Source organism: Artibeus jamaicensis, unplaced genomic scaffold (genome assembly GCF_021234435.1).
Source record: "Artibeus jamaicensis isolate MK-2021 breed Jamaican fruit bat unplaced genomic scaffold, CSHL_Jam_final contig_1819, whole genome shotgun sequence".
Classification (NCBI taxonomy): domain Eukaryota; kingdom Metazoa; phylum Chordata; class Mammalia; order Chiroptera; family Phyllostomidae; genus Artibeus; species Artibeus jamaicensis.
In genome coordinates, this window is record NW_026521360.1 from 481,549 (window position 1) to 501,574 (window position 20,026).

At 35.7% G+C, this 20,026-nt stretch overlaps 1 protein-coding gene across 1 annotated transcript in view; it reads right to left on the bottom strand.

The window, feature by feature from the left end:
- The window catches only part of PCCA (propionyl-CoA carboxylase subunit alpha), a 526,460-nt gene that overhangs the window by 272,299 nt on the left and 234,135 nt on the right, over positions 1 to 20,026 (bottom strand). The window contains exon 12 of the mRNA XM_037143368.2: positions 17,817 to 17,967. Within this exon, the coding sequence (XP_036999263.2) occupies positions 17,817 to 17,967 (151 nt within the window). The remainder of the gene's footprint in view (positions 1 to 17,816; positions 17,968 to 20,026) is intronic.

Sequence of the window (20,026 nt, forward strand, 5' to 3'; positions counted from 1 at the left end):
CAAAAACTAAGCAAACAACTAGAACAGGAACAGAAGCATAATTGGTAGGCATAAAATAGACAGGAAGAGGTTAAGAATAGTACAGGAAACAGATAAGTCGAAGAACTTATATATACAGCCTGTGGACATGAACTAAGGGAGGGGGAATGCTGAATGGTTGGGGGGATGCAGGGTGGAGGGGGAATAAAGGGAAAAAATTGAGAAACTGTAATAGCATAATCAATAAAGTATATGTAAAAATAAATAAATGTGCATAGGCATTTTTTAGTTATTTTTTATGTAATTTGTTTTTAATGTTTAAAGAAAAATTTTATTTCCCCGGCAATTAAAAGTATTCAAACATGTATTTTCTACATAATTTATTGTAAGGGGATCAATCTTAAATAAAATATTTATTTTCATCATTTGCTTCAATTCATGTCTTCTTGACCAATTCTGTTTTTACCTTTAAAATGTAGCATGCCACACCTGAGGCAATGAAGAATTTTTAAACACCACGGCTAAGAACTCGACCATTCATTCATCTGCAGCTACCTATATGTTGTTACATGCAGTTGTACTCCTAGAGGTTCGGTCATCCTCTGTGACAAGTTTTTGGAAAACATGATGACAACCTTCATACATCTTCAATTCATAGGCTCTGTTGCATCTTGAAAACTCTGGCAATGGGTCCACAATCACTGCTGCCCAGACCACAAGATAGGCATGGCCAATTCGATTTTATCCACAGCAGGGTGGAAAAAAGGATATTTAACCTTTAATGTATTTTTTCTATTATCATTTAGTCCCCTTATATACCCTTCCCCTTTGCACAGATATCTTTATGGCGGGTTGGAAACATTCTACAATTCCATTCTGCTGTTAGTAGCACAACCCTATAAATTCACTAAAACTAGTTGACTTGCTATTGTGGTCCATTGCCAGAGTTTGCTACAACAGAATAACACAGGCTGGTGGCTTAAAAACAAAAGAAATTTATCTGTCACAGTCCCAAAGTCTGAGAAGTCCAAGATAAAGGTGCCAATTCAGCATTGGATGAGAGCTACTTCCTAGTTTATAGACATCAGTCTTCTTACTATGTCCTCACATGGTAGCAGAGGGAAGGTTGTTCTCTGGGGCCATTTTGTAAAAACTACATATTTTATTAATTATGCTCTTACAGTTGTTCTATTTTCCCCCTCTTTATTCTCCTTTACCCTGCACATACCCTCCCACCCGCATTCTCCTCGCCCATAGTTCATGTCCATAAGTCATATATATGTTCTTTGACTTCTACATTTTCGATACTATTCTTAATCTCCTCCTGTCTATTTTGTACCCACTATTTTACTTCTTCTTCCCTGTACCTTTTCCTCCCTTTCTCCCCACTCCCCCTCCCTACTGATCTCCATTTCTGTGATTCTGTTCCTGTTCTAGTTATTTGTTTAGTTTAGTTTTGTTTTGTTTTTTAAGTTTGGTTGTAGATAGTTGTGAGTTTGTTATCATTTTACTATTTGTATTTTTGGTCATCTTGTTTTTCTTAGATAAGTCCCTTTAACATTTCATATAATAAGGACTTGGTAATGATGAACTCCTTTAACTTGACCTTCCCTGAGAAGCACTTTATCTGCCCCCCCCCATTCTAAATGATAAATTTGCTGGATAGAGTCATCTCAGATGTAGGTGCTTGCCTTTCATGACTTGAAATACTTCTTTCCATCCCTTTTTTGCCTGTGAGGTTTCTTTTGAAAAATCAGCTAATAGTCTTATGGGAACTCCTTTGTAGGGAACTGTCTCCTTTTTTCTTGCTGCTTTTAAGATTCTCTCCTTCTCTTTAATCTTGGGTGACTAAATTATGATGTGCCTTGGTGTGTGCTTCCTTGGATCCAATTTTTTGGGGACTCTCTGAGCTTCCTGGACTTCCTGGAAGTCTATGTCCTTTGCCAGATTAGGGAAGTTCTCCTGCGTTATGTTTTCAATTAAATTTTCAATTTCTTACTCTCTCTCTTCTCCTTCTGACTGGAGTCATTTTTAATAAGGGAATGAATCCAATCCATGAGGACCTCACCCTCATAACCTAATCACCTCCCAAATTTGTGGTATTTTTGTGTTTAAATACAATTACATAAAGCAGGAGGCACTGAGGTAGGTTACATTTCAACATGAATTTTGGAGGGAAAGGATACAAACATTCAGCTTATTGTATTTGTATATTTAAAATGGTGAATGTTACAAAATGCAAATTATACCACAATATAAACTATTTGTTTTTTTCTATAATTAGTTAACACAGAATCATTTTCATTTATTCAAATTCTCATAAAATTTAGCTCCTATGTACTTACTGGTTATGAGGAAGCTAATAGATGTATACTCCAGGAAAATAAAGAATATACCAATAGTGTTTAAGACAAAAATCCAGGTAAAAAAAAAAGAAAAAAAATAACCAATGTTACCCCAACATATTTTTAAAAGAGAAAAAGCCCAGGAAAAAAGAAACAAAAGTGTAAAAAATCTTCAAGTCAAGATGGGTAAATCTTGGCTACAAATCCAATACGCAAATGTAGAGGGCAATCAGTCCAGACTGTAGCAGAACAAAGTAAACTAGAAATTGCTACAAAATGGCAAGTGACAGAAAACTCACTGTGTCTGAATATCAGAAAATAGAACAAGTTTGTAGATAAATTAGTGATTAGCATATGGGAATATAAGCTAAAAAATTTAAGACAATTTATAGCAATAGAGAAAGCAAAATGTTTAGGAAATAATAGTAATCTAGTTGACAATATGACTGCTATGAATAGCATTCACACTGTGGTCATAATAAAATCCAAATACTAAGCTAACCCAAATCATGACATAGTGGTAAGAAGATGAGGAGTGCGCATTTGTTCAGTGAGTGTGGCAAGGCAGGCAATGACATACAACAAGTTTCACAAAGGGAAGCTGATAGAAAAATAAAAAAGAAGTACTAGTATAAGACTTTCTATTAAAAAGATATAAAAATATCAAAAGAAGCAACTAAAATAATTTAAATTAATCAAAGTCGTCAAACCAGGGTCCCCTGTGAGGAGCAGGCAATAATCATCCCTAAACAAAGGCAGAGGAAAAGCAAGAACTTTCTCCTGCCTTTTCCTCCTAAAGCAGCGATGGCTATTCTCTGAACAAAGCTGAAATCCCCCACATGCATCACTTCAAAGAGCCTTCTATCTTCCGAATGATTCTCATTTCCCCTTCATTTTTTGTCATTTCTTTCTTTTTTCTTCTTTTCTGTGAGTATTGGTACTTTGTTTCCCCATCTCTCTTTCCCTGCCTTTTTCTCTCTCTAATATATATATTAGAGAGAATTACAAATCTGAGAATTCAGTACATATGAATACGACCTGTAATTAGTACAGAAAATAATGACTATTCTATAATGGTCGTGCACAATCAGGCAGTCATTTTAAAAATAAAATAAATACCAAATGAAGTGAAAATTTCACTAGAAAAGATGAAATAAGTACTAGAAGAAAAAATGGAAGAAAAATGTTTCAGCCCCAGTTGGTGTGGCTCAGTGGATTAAGTGTCAGCTTGTGAACCAAAGGGTCACCAGTTTGATTCCCAATTGAGGCACATGCCTGGGTTGCAGGCCAGGTGCTCAGCCGGGGGCATGCAAGAGGCCACTGCACACTGATGTTTCTCTCCCCCTCTTTCTCCCTCCTTTCCCCTCTCTCTAAAAATCAATAAATAAAATATTTTTTTAAAAAAGAAAAATGTTTCATTCATCATAGAGTAGGAAAACTCTAAGTATGTCACAACACAAAAAGCAATAAAAGAGATTTAAAAATTCATCTGCAAGATGTAAAAATAAAAATTTTCTGCATAATAAGAAAAAACGATATATAAAGTCAAAAAGATTCAACAGGTAAAATACTGCCAGGAAAAAAAGGCTTCTGGGTCAGAGAAGAAACCAAATAAAGGGATAAAAATGTGGTACAGAAAGTTATTTTTCTGATGTATACTCTAGAACCACTTGAATTTTTTCTCTTGTCAAGTATTACCAATTCTTAGTATTACTGTTCAATAAAATAAACTAAAATTATTTGTGCAACTATTCATGTAGAATATTCATGAAACTAAAATTATTCAATAAAATAAGAAATTAAAATTATTACATATAATTTAGTTCATTGAAATTGCATTGTAGCAAAGTCATATTTTGGGTGGAGTATTTCACCTTCTAACCATTCATCATATGCAGAACAAAAGGAAACAGGCAAAATATGTGTGGGTGGATATATATCTGTGCTTCTACTACAGTAAGTGAATAGAGGCAATTCCAAGCAAATAAAATAACATGATAAAGACACACTAAGGTCAAACTGAATGGCATATTCAGGAAAAGGAGTCTCTTCTAACTAGTAAGTCTTTGGCAGTAAAGAGGATTCCCAGGGGAGATTAAGACCACAGGGAAATGGGACTTGTGATGATAAAATATTTTGATTTTATCTTTAAGCAACAGAAGACCAGTGACTTAAAAAACTAACAACATATAGTCTATTCTGATACATAAATTCTGATCAGATTGAGAACAAAAGCAGTCAATTGAACCAAGTATTTATGCAGAGGACCTGGTGACTTTCTCAGGGTTGTGTCTCTCTAAGGAGAAACTCTATTTGTTATTTCAAACTTTGAAATAGAGGATCCTTAGGACTTTGGTCCTTTGGGTCCTTTTTAAATTAGTTTTGAATTCTAGCTCTAGAAATCATATCACAAACTAGGCCACCACCATCACCCACCAACCAGAGACCAGTCTTTTCCCTTGGATAATCAGCAAACCCTAACTCGCAGAAGATAGCAGCCCAAACCTGACTCACGGTAACAAGATCTGGACCTCTAGCATATTAAAGATAACATCTTGACCTAAGTTATGTTTCAGTTCCTGAGCCCTGAAGTGGAATGACCGCAGGGCTACTTTCACATGAACAGACCTCAGAGCTGTCCTTAAGACCTGAAGGATAGGACATTATCCTTACCTCACCTCCAACCAATCAGCTCCTAGCATGACCCCAATCCCTAACCCACACTGTCTTGTGATTTTACCCTATATAATCCATAACCTATATGCCATTGGGGAGCTTGAGCTTCTGAGCATAATCTTCCTGTTCTCCTGGATGGCACCATTAATCAATAAAATAGCTAACAAACACCACTGCAGTTCGTGTTTAGTGTCTGGCTCTGCTAGCCCCAGGTAGTTGGACTCTTTCTTTTTTTTTTTAATATTAAATTTTATTTAGTTACTTTTCAAGTACATTTTTTTAATCTATTTCTCCCATCCCACCCCACCCCCCCGCCCGGTCTCCCCCCTCCCTCCCATTCCCCCCCCCCCAGTCCTCATCTCTGTGTCTTTCATACTTGTTCCTCAAAATCCCTCCCCCTTTTTCCCCTTAAGTTCCCTTCCCTCTCCCCTCTGGTCGCTGCCCACTTGTTCTCTTGGACTCTTTCTGATCTATAATAATTTTGTTCTTAAGGAAATCCAGCAAAACTTGCTTCTCCAATTTCTGTTACCAGGGAAAAAAAGTGTAAGTTCTGAATCTAAGAAAAGTTACAGTTCGTTCAATCAGGAAATTTCAAGAAAAAATAAAAGAACAAAGAAAAGTATGGTCCTCCAATCTTAAACTGAATCACTAATTAGAGATAACGTATATCTTAGAAGATAAAGAATTTGGTGAATGTGCCTTAACCACTATAATTTAAAGTGAGTGAAGAAATTTGGAAGAAGACCTATTAAAAGACATTTTTAATTATTTAAACGATATCAGAAAGAAGTCTTTGAAATATATAAGAATGGCTCTCTGAATACTATTAAAACTAAGATTATTTTCTCAGGTCCCCATTCAGTTATAGCCTCCACCACCAGATATTCTCTAGAACACAGATGCATTCTAAAGACATCAAAATTAATTTGTCTGGTAACTGACAAGATTAATGTCCCTGGAAGTAAATGCAAGAGAGAAAAGGAATATTATTAAACATTAGCCCTGGCTGATGTAGCTCAGTGGATTGAGCACGGGCCTGTGAAGCAAGGGGTCACTGGTTCGATTCCCAGTTAGGGCACGTGCCTGGGTTTGGGGCCAGGTCCCCAGTGGGGACACATGAGAGGCAACCACACACTGACGTTTCTCTCCCACTCTTTCGCCTTCCCTTCACCTCTCTCTATAGAAATAAATAAATAAAACATTTTAAAAAATAGAAAAATAAATATTAACTAGGACACACAAATGTATCAAAGTGTGATATTAAATAACACAGACTGCAGTACTGGCAGATCTCATATAATGTAGTTCTTAATCAATTTAATTTTTTCTGAAATTTATTTTTAATCTTTTTTGAGGATATATAACATAATTTCCTAGCAAGCCATCCAGGATACAAAATGTAAACATAAATACATAACTAATATTGACTGAATACATAGAATTATTTGACATAAATATCAACTTTTTGGCAGCCTTATGTCAAAAGAACCATTAGACAAACTTGAAATAACTTACAGGCTGAGATAAATGAGCCAAAAACAAACAAGCAAAAGCCACAAGAACATAGAAACAAAAGTGCCCTAAAATTCCTTAAATTCTGATACAGTATTCAAAGTAAACAATTTAGTATCTCTTGTGTCTGGAATAAAATACAAATTGCTGCCCTGGCTGGTGTAGCTCAGTGGATTGAGCACGGGCCTGCGAACCACTCGATCGTGGTTCGATTCCCAGTCAGGGCACATGCCTGGGTTGCAGGCCGGTTCCCTACAGGCCAGTTCCCAGCAGGGGACGCACAAAAGGCAACCATACATTGATGTTTCTCTCCCTCTCTCCTTCCCCCCCTTCCCCTCTAAAGATAAATAAATAATAAAATATTTTTAAAAAAAATACAAATTGCTTTCAGAATCATATTACATGCCATTATCATTATGACATAATGAAGTCCCCATTTTAATAAAAAAAACATGCTAATTCTCCAGCTAATTATCTAATTAGATAATTTAGTTATAAAGACATACTTTTAATCCAAAGAAACTCAAAAAGGCAAAATTCTGTCATTTCTAATGACATTCAGGACAATACAGTACAGGTTAAAGAAGGAATTCCAAAAAGGAAGTATCCTAAGTTTTGAGCAACCACTATTGAGTTAATGCCTATACAAACTATAAATATTTATGATAATACTCTCAAAATTCCTCTAGATCATTTCTTTTATAGTAAATAAAATAATTAGTTCCATTATTTGAGAGTTATGCTTTATAATACAATAGGGTAATGTTTTTAATTTTTTACACATAACTTACCAATTAAACATTTGAGCTATATTCATATGAAAATGGTAGAGTGGTACTCGACCTTCACACCAAACTCCTTCTAGGGTACTCCCCTATACTACAGAAAAGAACAGGTCAAAAACCCTATTCCCAGACTCCCTTGCAGCTGAGATTCTCAACAACTGGATGAGATTTTGAATGTGTCAATCAAATTCATGTGCATGATATTTGGAAGAGAAAAGTAGGGCAACAGTGAGCCACGGGCCATCATTCTCGAGGTTTCCCACTGGCAAGAAGGGGTGTGAGCTTAGGAGTTTTCTCAAATAGTATTCCAACATCCAGTTACTGGTGTTTGTTGTTTTGTTTATTGTTGGTTTTTTAGGGGTATGTGTGGCTGTTCAGACTTGGAGCATGCATTTATCTAATCCACAGGCATAATGTACCTCTAAATCCATCCTCTTGGGGCCTGTGCTCACAATTACTTGGGCTTAGGTAGCCGTTGGGAAGGGAGCATATTTTTAAAAAAAACATCAAAACGCTAAGAATATAGGAGACATAAGTCCAACACTCTACACCATTTTGACCTAAAGGCATTTAACATTCCAGGAAAACAGAAGTAAGCTAAGCTATATTTCTGGTAGCATTGAGAAATTAAAAGTACCACCAAAGCACAAAGACCAGGGATCACCAAAAGAGAGGACATTGATAAATCATCTCCACTTTATGTTGAGGCCATGAAGGAATGCAACACTGAGATGAGTGAACTACAATAAAACAAACCATACTCTAGAACTACAGCTGCACTTTGTATGCCCTCAGGAGTCCAAAGAACTTCACGCATAGATTACTATAGTCACAAATTACTACTGTTCACAGGTATGTGGCAGAAAAATTGAAAAATCTCTATACCAAAGAATCTATCATTCTAATATTCAATTTATTAATAAGAACAATTTTTAAATAATCAGTATAAAGATATGAAGGCATGCAAATAACTAGAATCACAACCAAGAAACAACAAAGACAACAGATACCACAAAGGCTTCAGGTACTGAAATGATCAGGCACATACTATAAAACAAATAAGGTAATTATGTTCAAAGAAATAAAAGTCAAACTTAAAAATTTGGTTAGAAAGTGAAAAAAGGTAAGTTTTGAGTTATATTTTTTAAAGAACCAAATAAAGCCCTGGCTGGTGTGGCTCAGTGGATTGAGCACTGGCCTGTGAACCAAGGGGCCACAGGTTTGATTACCAGTCAGCACACACGCATGGGTTGTGGGCCAGATCCCCAGTAGGGGGCGTGCGAGAGGCAACCACACATTTGTCTCCCTTTCTCCCTCCTTTTCCCTCTCTGAAAATAAGAAAATAAAATCTTTACAAAAAAATTAAAAACCAAATAAAAATTCTAGAACTAAAACAAACAAAAAATTAGGAACTAAATGGGTAATCAATTAATTCAATACAGCTCAAGAAATAGTAAGGAAGATAGGTCAGAAAACAATTTTTTAAAAAGATGAAAAATGTCAAAGAAGGGTAAGAAACATAAAAGGTAAATACTAAGATCTAACATATAAGTTACATACATGTATATACATATACTTATTATATATACATATATACCAACAAGGTCTATCATAAAAGTGCATGTAAATATATATACACACATACACTTATATATATACACTTTTATAAAAGTGCATATATGTATGCACAAACATAAACATAAAGGTATGTATATATATGCTTTTATAAAAGTATATATACACACACACACATAGCCATAGACTCAAGAAATTCAATAAATTCCAAATGCACATGTACATTTATCAAAGAAAAACTGAAGAAAATCTCACAAAAAAGAGAAATTCATAAATGCTACAAAAATAAAAAATTATTTATCTCCAAATAAGCAGATGGTAGAATGAGAACTGAAGTCTCTCCAGAAATAACCAGAGACAGAGGAATAGTATCTTCAGAGTTGATAAAAAAACATACTGATCAAACTAAGAATTCTCAGAGTAAAAACAGCTTTCATGAATAAAGACAAATATGAAATCACTGGCTGTTAACAAAGAGTTTACCACAAGCAAACCTGTGAAATAAGAAACATATTGGTCTCCGATCCTGGTCCCTGACATAGAGCTCCTAAAACTCTTGAAATTTCTTGAGTGAGGAGAGTTCCTTCTGTGTTCTATGAGATCATTCTTGGTGGACTCCTAGATGGAGGTCAGTATTTAAAATCACAGAACCAAGATAAAAAAGCTTGAAATTTTCCATCCAATTGCTCATCCCCCATAGAAAGGAGAAGGGTTGGAAAATGAGCTAATAATCAATGATGTCTATGTGCTGAAGCCTCCATTAAAAAATCCCTAAAGTATAAGATTCAGAGAGCTTCTGAGTTAAAAAACACATCCACATTCCAGGAGGGTGGCACATACTAATTTGACGAGAACAAAGATCCTGTGACTTGGGATTCTTTCATACCTTGTCCCATATATCTCTTTACCTGGCCGTTCATCTCTATCCTTTATCATATCCTTTATTATATAATAAGGCAGTAAACATAAATATATATTCCTTAAGTTCTGCAGTTAATCAAACCTGAGAAGGGGTCATGGGAACCCTGATTTATATAGCTAGTCAGAATTTCAGGTGACAACCTGGAACTTGTGGCTGGCATCTTCAGTCTTATGAGAGGCTAACTCAAGGTAGACTCAATTCAACTGAATTGAATGGCAGGACACTCATCTAACAGCAGAGAATTGGTCAGTCCAGAAAAACACCCATGCATTTGGTGGTCAGCAGTGTGAGTGTATGCTCTGGCTGGTGTGGCTCAGTTGGTTGGGCCTCATGGGTTCAATTGTTAGTCAAGGCACATGCCTAAATTTAGGTTCAGCCCCCAGTTGAGGCATGTGCTAGAGGCAACTGATCCATGTTTCTTTCTCACATCCGTGTTTCTCTCTCCTTCTCCCTCCCTTCCCTCTCCCCAGAAACAATAAAAGAAAGAAAAATAAAAATAAAGCAGTGTGAGTGTGGTGGTAATAGAGGGTGAAGGAAAAAAACAGAGTATTTTTGTTACAAAATACCTAAAAAGAAATTTCCAAAAGTAAATAAGGAGGAAAAAAAAAAGGTTAAATAAGTGGGTAGAACTGAATGAGTATTATTTAAGTTAATAAGAGAATGCCCTGTGAAGGATAACTGCACGTTGAATCAGGAGAGAGTAAAAAGAATTAAAATGTTCAAAGGTCCTTATACAGTCTGGTGTGGCAAATGAAAAGGTGAGTGATACTAAACTTTGATAACATAAGGGTATATGCTGTTACATATGTATAGATTCTACCAAAATATTAGAAGTATATACAGCATGGGGAAAAAGTCGGTTTACAGTTGTGAGTAGATAAAACACAGAATTTATTCTTGTATTATTATTTATTATTATATTATTTGCCATATGAGTAACTGCAAAACTACTTTTACTTCACCCTGTATAACTCCCAAACTAATACAAGTACAAAATTAAATGATAAATATTACAAAAGCAAACAAGAATCAAAAGAAAAAAAGAAAGACTACAGAGTTGGAACAAAAAAATAGCATTTTAAAAGACTATAAATTTAAACCCAAATATATCACAATTTACATTAACTTTCTTTGGAGAAAATGGTCTAGGTATAAGATGACGATTATCAAACTTAGTTAAAAAAATTATCCACTGCTTACAGAGACACATGTTATATGTCTGAATGCAGATAGGTAGAGAGTAAAAGGATGAAATAAGATACTACATGCAAGAATATAACCCTTGGGGAGAGGCTGAGAACTACTTTGGGCCCAGACCACTAGGTTCCCACCACCAGGGGAAGAGCAGGACCCTTAAGGAAAACCTGTCTTCAAGGTCCAAGGATACAAGGACTGAGTTAAGATGAAGGCCAAAAGAGAACAACAGAAAATATCCCTGAACATATTTGCCTATAAAACATCTGATAAGAGGTAAATATCCAAAATGTATAAAGAACTTCTAAAACTAAGCACTGAAAGAAAAAAATCCAACTACAAAAATGGGCCAAGGACCTGCACAGCACTTTTTAAAAGAGGACAGATGGCCACTAGACATATGAAAAGATATCCACATCACTAATCATCAGAGAAATGCAAATTAAAACCACAATGAGACATCATCTCCTACTTGTCAGAATGGCTATCATCATTAAATCAACAAACAATTTTTGGTGAGGATGTGGAGAAAAGGGAATCCACCCTTGTGTACTCCTGGTGGGAATGCAGATCAGTGCAGCCACTCTGGAAAGCAGTACAGAGTTACCTCAAAAAATTAAAAAGAAACTGCCTTATGACCCACCAATATATCCAAAGAAACCCAAAACGCTAATTGAAAAGAATATATGCACCCTTGTGTTCACTGCAGCATTACTTACAATAGCCAAGATTTGGAAGCAGCCCAACTGCCCGCCCATCAGTAGCTGAGTGGATAAAAAAGCTATGGTACATTTACACAATGGATTCACACTCAGTCATTAAAAAAAAAAAAAAAAGGTAATTTTAATCTTTGCAACATCATGGATAGACCCAGAGAGTATTATGCTAAGTGAAATATGTCAGTCAGAGAAAGACAAGTACTATATGATTTTACTTATATGTGGAGTGTCATGAACAAAATAAACTAACAAAATAAACTAACAAAATGAAAACAGAATTACAGATACAGAGAACAGACTGACAGCTGTCAGTGGGGAGTGAGGGGTTGAAGGACTGAGTGAAAAAGGTAAAGGGAATAAGAAAAAAAAATGTTAGACACAGAAAACAATATGGTGAACATGGTGATTACCAAAGGGAAAAATGGGGGTAGGGAGGTAGAAGAGAGTAATGGGGGAAAATAAATGGTGATGGAAGGAGACTTGACTTGGGGTGGTGAACATGCAATACTATGTACAGATCATGTGTTTTAAAATTGTACACCTGAAACCAACATAATTTTATTAACCAATGTCACCCCAATAAATTCAATTTAAAAAATAAATTAGTTTAATCAATAATAGAACACCCTTCAAAACATTAGATGGTATGATAAACTAAATAATTGAAAAAATTAAATTAAGTTCAAACAGAACCCTTCCTGTAGGTAGTAACAAATAAAAGGAGTCCACTTTAGGGAAAGAGGCTACAGCATAAGACATACCTTCTGAAACAGAAGATCAGAGGAAAATCCTAAAGCTAAGGGTGAAATAGAAATTGAGCCCCGGCTGGCGTACCTCAGTGGATTGAGCCTGGGCTTACAAACCAAAGTATCGTGGTTTGATTCCAGTCAGGGCACATGCCTGGGTTGCAGGCCAATTCCCAGCAGGGGGCAAATGAGAGGCAACCATACATTGATATTTCTCTCCCACTCTTTCTCCTTCCCTTCCCCTCTCTTGAAAAATAAATAAATAAAATTTATAAAATAAAAAAAAAAGAAACTGAGAAAAATCATCCACAACCCAGGTGCATAAAAGATAAGCAGAGCAATACAAAAGACTCAATCCCTGTGCAGCTCCTGCACAGAACAACTCAACTCCATTCCACTAAAAATAAAGGCTTAAGTGAAAAGCAATTGATTCCATTTCTAGGCACAAGTACCACTTACTACTCTTTCTACTGTCCTACACTCCTTAGCTATCAGCCCCCAACCCTCAGTCTTAGGCAACTAATAATCTATTTTCTGTCACTATAGACCAGCGAATTTCAACTGGTGTGATGCAAGAATTCTTAAAACATGTAATACCTGACTATTTAGTCAGAGGCACTGACATATTTTCCCCTTGAGTATGAATTTTTTAAAAAAAAATGATAATAGCCAACACAATAATAGCCATCTGATATGAATGCCCTGTCTTGAATCATAAATATATAAGTCCTATAGAGTTAAATCTTATTGGTCACATTGTACAATAAGGTTGCATCTGATTGGTACCAAAAATCCTTATATACAAGTAGAGGCACCTAATTTTTTTTAAAGTCACTTGGAGCAAAATGGGTGGGTAATTACCATTTTTTAAATCAATCAAAAGTATACCTATCTTTTTAGTCACATTGGCAAAAAAATCTTTGGTGTACCACAAAATTTTAGTAGTGTTGTTATATGCCATGAGATTTTTAAAAAATGAAAGTTGCTGCTATAGACCATATATAATTATCTTAAAATGTTTTTATTGTTAAATATAACAAAGAAAAATGTATATGATACTTTTTCATGTGTTGATACATGTACTGATACATGTACAGCTTAATGAATTACTGACACATGTGTTTTTTGAATTATGTACTGGATTAAATAGTGCCTCCTGAAAATGCATTTCCACTCAGAACCTGTGAATGTGACCTTATTTGAAAATAGAGTCTTGGCAAAAGATGAGGTCATACTAAAGTGGGCCCTAAATACAATGACTAGTATCCTTATTTTAAAAAGTCGGCCTGGGGGGGTGGAATTTGGGCACAGCAACACAAGGAAGAATGCCAGGTTATGACTGAGTCAGAAATTGGAGTTATGCTTCCCAGGAAAGGAATGCCAAAGACTGTTGGCAGCTACAAAAAGCGAGGAGAGAACCAAAGCACAGATTCTTCCTGAGAGCCCCCATGAAGAAACCAAGGCTGCCAACTCCTTGATTTCAGATGTTTAGCTTCCTAAAAAGTTGAGAGAATAAATTTCTGTCATTTAAGCCACCCGGTTTGTGATACTTTGTTATTGCAGCCCTAGCAAACAAGTATAAATCACATAAAACTGGAAACAAACTAAGTATCTGCAAAAATAAAATAGATAACACAGTGGCATTTTCTTCAAAGAAGTATCATTTGGGAGATACATAAAACAACAGGATTGACTCTCCTAAACACAATATTGAGAAAAAAACTGGGTATAAAAAAATTATGTAATACATGATACCAGATTTAAAGTTAAAAAAATAAAACAGCCAAGTTATTTTCTACTCTTTCATTTCTGATTTTATTTATTTGGGTTCTTTCTCTTTTTTTCTTAATGAGACTGGTTAAAGGTGTGCCAATCTTGTTTATCTTGTCACAGGAGCAGCAGTTGGATTCATTGATCTTTTATATCATCATTTTAGAGTCTATTTCCTTTACTTCTGCTCTGATCTTTATTATTTCCTTCCTTCTACTCACTATGGGATTTGTTCATTGTTCTTTTTCAAGTTCCTTTAAGCGTGAACTCTGATTGTTTATTTGAGCTTTTTCTCATTTTTTTGAGACAGGCCTGTAATGTTATGAATTTCCCTCTTTAGGACTGCTTTCCCAGTGTCCCACAGATTTTTGGATTGTTGTGTTCTCATTTTCATTTGTTTCAAGTTATCTTTTGTTTTCTTCCTTGATCTCATTGTTCACCTGTTCACTGTTTTATAACATGTTATTTAGTTTCCATGTCTTTGTGTGTTTTTCAGTGTTCTTCTTATGATTAATTTCTCCTTCATAGCATTGTAGTCAAAGAAGATGCTTGATATGATTTCAATCTTCTTAAATTTTTGTGACTTGTTTTATGTCCTAACATGTGGCTTATCCTGGAAAACATTCCATGTGCACTTGAAAAGTCTGTATATTCTGCTGCTTTGGGATAAAATGCTCTGAAAATATTAATTAAAACCATTTGATCTAGTGTGTCATTTAATGCTGCTGTCTCCTTGTTGATTTTCTGCCTGGAAAATCTACCAGTTTAAATCAATGGGGTACTAAAATCCCCAACTGTGACTGTATTTCTGTCTATCTCTTTCCCTTTATATCCATCAAGATTTGCTTTACATATTTAGATGCTCCTGTGTTGGAGTGTAAATATTTATAGGTTATATCCTCTTGGGGATTGTTTCTTTATCATTATGTAGTATCCTTCTTTGTCTCTTACTATAGCCTTGGCCTTAAAGTCTATTTTGTTGGATATAAGTCCTGCCATCCCAGCTTTTTTTTTCTTTTCCATTTGCATGAAATACCTTTTTTCATCCCTTTACTTTTAGTCTGTGTGACTCTTTCAACCTGAGATGGATCTCTTGGAGGCAGCATATATGTGGGTCTTGGTTTTTTATCCATTCAGCTCCCCTATGTCTTTTGGTTGGAGCATTTAAGTCATTTACGTTTAAGGTGATTATTGATAGACATGTATGTAGTGCCATTTTATTGCTAGACTGTTCTCCCCTGTTTTTTCTTTTTCCTTTTCCCCCTCCCCCTGCCCCACCCCGCCCTTCCTCTTCTTCTTCTTCCAGCAAGCCCTTTACCATTTGTTGTAGTACTAGCTTGGTGTTAAACTCCTTCTGCTTTTTCTTGTCTGGAATCTCCTAATTTCTCTTTCAATTTTAAATAATAGCATTGCTGAGTAAGGCCTTGGTTGCAGGTACTTGCTTTTCATCACTTGAATATTTCATGCCACTCTCTTCTGGCTTGAAATGTTTCTGTTATCAGATGTTAGTCTAATTAGTGCTCCCTTGTAGGTAACTACCTGCTTTTTTCTTGTGGCTTTTAGAATTCTCTTCTTGTCTTTAAACTGTGTCATTTTAATTATGATGTGCCTGCCTGAATGTAGGCCTCTTTGGGTCCAAATTGTTTGGGATTCTCTGAGCTTCCTGGACTTGTGTGTGTTTTTTCTTCACCAGATTAGGGAAGTTTTAGGTGATTATTTCTTCAAATAGGTTCTTGATTCCTTATTGACTTCTTCTCCTTCTGCTATCCCCATGATGCAGACGTTGTTATATTTCATGTTGTCCAAAATATTTCTTAAGCTCTCCTCGTTTTTTAAATTCTTTTTTTCTTTTTGCTGCTTTGCTTCGATGTTTTTTTCTACCTTGTCTTTCAAAACACTGATTCAATCCTCTGCTTCATTTAACCTACTCTTTATTCCTTCCAGCATATTACTTATTTCAGATATTGCATTCTTTATTTCTGACTGGTCCTTTTTTATAGTTTCTATGTCTTGCTGTTGGGTATCCTTATAATCACTACTCAAAACTCTCTACATCTGACAAACTGCCTTCCTCCATTTCATTTAATTCTTATTCTGGTAAATTCTCTTGTTCTTTTATTTGGGGTTCTTTGTCTTCCCATTTTGGCTGCTTCTTTGTATTTTCTACCTTAGTTATTAAACTAATCAGTTGTTAATCTAATCAAGCTGTAGTCAGCAGCCCACCTTAAGCACTATAAATTAAGGCAGAGTAATTCCTCAGGATGGGGCTCTTTCTTCACCTAAGCTGATGTGTGGAGAGGTATGCTTTGCCTAAGAAATATGGCTTCTGCAGTATGGGGAATGATTGAGCACAGGGGCCGTGTTAGCTATTCCTTCTATTCTCTCCCCGAAGTCACCAGCCCCCGACTCTCCGTAAGCACCTCTAGTCCATTCTGTACTCCCTCTGCTGGAGCCCAGGGTAAGTGGCTACAAATGAAATTTTCTGTGTTGGCCCTTTAAGAAGCTCTCCGTGTCTCCAGTGGCCTCTCCCTGGCAGACAGAAACCCTGCTGTTTTTCACAGCTGGATGTTATCTGGGTTTCTTTCAGGCTCTGTAGGCTTGGGGAGTCCAGCTTGGAGTTTAGATCCCACACTTCTCAGATGGAACCCCCCAGCTGCTGAAATATCACTCTGGAACTTCAGCTGCTGCCCATGGGAGCCCAGCGAGACCTCATGTGCCCCCTCCATGTTCCCTTCCAGTCTCATTTCGGTGAAGTGGTTTCTTCGGTCTGTCGTTGGTTGGTTGTAAGGCTTCTTTCCAGCTAGTGTTCTGTTAGTTATTCTGAATGATTTCTCTACAATTTATTTGCAATCCCAGATTGGTCCTGGGAGGAGGTTAGTGCAGCTTCCACTTACTACTCTAGCACCTTGGATCCTTCAGATTTCTGTTTTAAAATAACATATTCAACTATATATTTGTGTTCTATGTACCTTTCTCTATGTGTATTTATAGTTTACAATTTAAATAAAAGAAAAATGAAAGTGGGAAGAAAACTAATCAACCAGTTAGTTAAAGCACCAATGCCTTCCTGAGAACTTTATGGGAACTAAGGAAGTATGTCCTTAAAGTCAACAGTTGCAAGGGCAGCCACTTGATTTGTCAGCTTTGTAACTAATAGGAACGGCTGTTCTGGAAACCAGGTTGGTGGTATAGTTCTGCGAGTCATCACTGGAAGCTCATTCTATGTACCCTTCCTTCCATAATCCCTTCCAAATTAATCTCTTTCTATTTATAATATCTAGAGTAGTTTCTCTTAAGAGCACATGAACCCTAACAAATAGGGTTCATCAAGAGAAGTTCAAGAAAAAAGCAAAGTAGAATTTCCCATATTAAGTATTAACATAATAAAAATGAAGGGCTAGATCCTGACCATCCAATTAACTTGACACTTATCTGTCATTCCTAACAGATGTCTTATCAAAGCATAAAAGCTAAGTCTTTATTTAGCACTTTCTGAAGTTGGTGTTTGACTTTTATAAAACACAAAAAGGAGTAAGTGAGGAAGAGTTAAGTATAAAGGCATAGAGAGAAATAAAAAACTGAGGTTTTGTTACCTGGAGTCTCGTATTCATTTCCAAGAAATAAAAATTTTTCTTTGAGTCCACAAGGAATTCTACAGTTCCAGCAGAAGAATACTTTACTGCTTTGGCAAGAGCTACAGCTTGTTCTCCCATTGCACTTCGAGTCACAGAATCTAGAAAAATGCTACAAGTACAGAAAGAGTAGTGCATTTTCAACAAATATCTAATTATCTTTTGTATGCATTATATGAAAAATATTCTTCAAGTTTATTCAGATATGATCATTTATACCAATTTAAAAATTCATATTATATGCTTTACATGTAATATGTACTTATTGTGTTATTACACACATTTGAATACATCAACTTCAGGTTTTCATAAAATATTCAAACTTTCCACATTATATTGCAACTTATAAAATATACAACTACTGCCACTCAGTAGTTTTCAGTATGTGAAATTTAAAACACATATTCAGAATCACTTCAAGCTAAAATTGAGAAAAAATAAATTCTTAGAATCTAACATATACGATTGATCATTGTTATTCATGTTTTTATATTTACAAATTTGCTAAAACTTATTTGTAATCTCAAAACTCATACTCACAGCACTTCTGTGGTCATTCACACACAAGCTCAGAGAAGCAAAAAAATTTGAGACCCCCCCCCAACATGAGTATTCCCAGCTGAGATCAAATAAAGCAACACTCTGCTTTCTTGTTTCAGCTCTCATAGTATAAACAACTGCCCTTTTCACAGTTTGCTTACTGCCACATTCTCATTTTTGTGGGAGGATGTGTGTGGGGGGATGAATTTGCTTCTTAAAATGGCCCTTGAGTGCTGTGTGGAAGTACACTCTGGTGTTCCTCCTAAGCCCAAGAAGGCTGTGATGTTGTGATGTGCCTTATGGAGAAAACATCTGTGGTAAATGAGCTTCCTTCAGGAATGCATTACAGAGCTGGGGGCTAGGACTGTAAGTTCAATGTTAATAACTGACTCAATAATATATACTAAACAAGGTGTCTTTCAACAGAGACACATACAAAACAAGGTTATATATTAATTAGTTGGTATAAATGTTCTAACTAGAGGCTTGAAGGAACCTAACCCTCTATTTCCCCTAGAAGCAATGCTTCAGTATTCACTGATTCAGTGATTGTAGTGACTTTATGAAACTTAACTACTTCAAATAACAAAATTTGACTGTACACCTAATAAACCCTCAAAACTTTAGTTTTGCAACATCAAAATCACATTCCAGCAGGAAAATAAAGCTAAAAGTTTTCAGTCAACCCTGAAAAAGATATTATCAAATAATTTCTGCATTTTCACAGACCTTGTTTCTAATACAAGTAGGTTCTGAGATACAAAACATTGACTACTTAGTGAGTGAAATGGTCTCAACTTCACTTGGGATGGTGAACACACACTACAATATACAGATGACATATTATAGAGTTATGTGTCTGAATCATATATAATTGTATTAACCAATGTCACCCTATAAATTTAATTTAAAAAATGGTTAAACTGTTCTCAAATGAGTAAACTTAAGATGACATTTTTGCCCTGACTGGTGTGGCTCAGTGACTTGGGCATTATCCCATACCCCAAAAGGTCATCAGTTCAATTCCCAGTTCAAGCGCATGCCTGGGTTGTGGGCCAGGTCCCCAGTTGTGGGCATGTTGAGAGGCAACTGATTGCACATCAATATTTCTCTCTTTCTCTTTCTCCCTCCTCTTCTGTCCCCTCTCTCTCTAAAAATAAATAAATAAAATCCCTTTTTTTAAAAGATGATATTTTATAAAATTTTTATTATGGAATAGTATAATTTATTTGCATGCACCTGTTTTTCACATATAATAATAACCACTTTTGTTTTATCTATGCTGCATGTCCACTTTTCTATCAGGCTAACCAATTTATTTTTAGCAAATTAAATGTTATCTCATGCATAAATGCTTCCATAACTGTTTCTACAAGTACTTTTGTGGAACAAAATCATACTTTAAAAATTAATAAGAACTCCTTAATAACATTTAATATCTACTCAATATTCAAATTTCACTGGCTATCTCATCAATATCTTTTACAACTTAGTTTTGGAATCAGAATCCAATTAATGCCCAGTCACTACATTTGACTAGTTTTTAAATCTTCGAAGATCGTCTTAACTTCCGCCAAGATGGAGGCAAAGGTGGAGAAGACATGCTTTCTCACGCAACCAAGTTTAAAGAC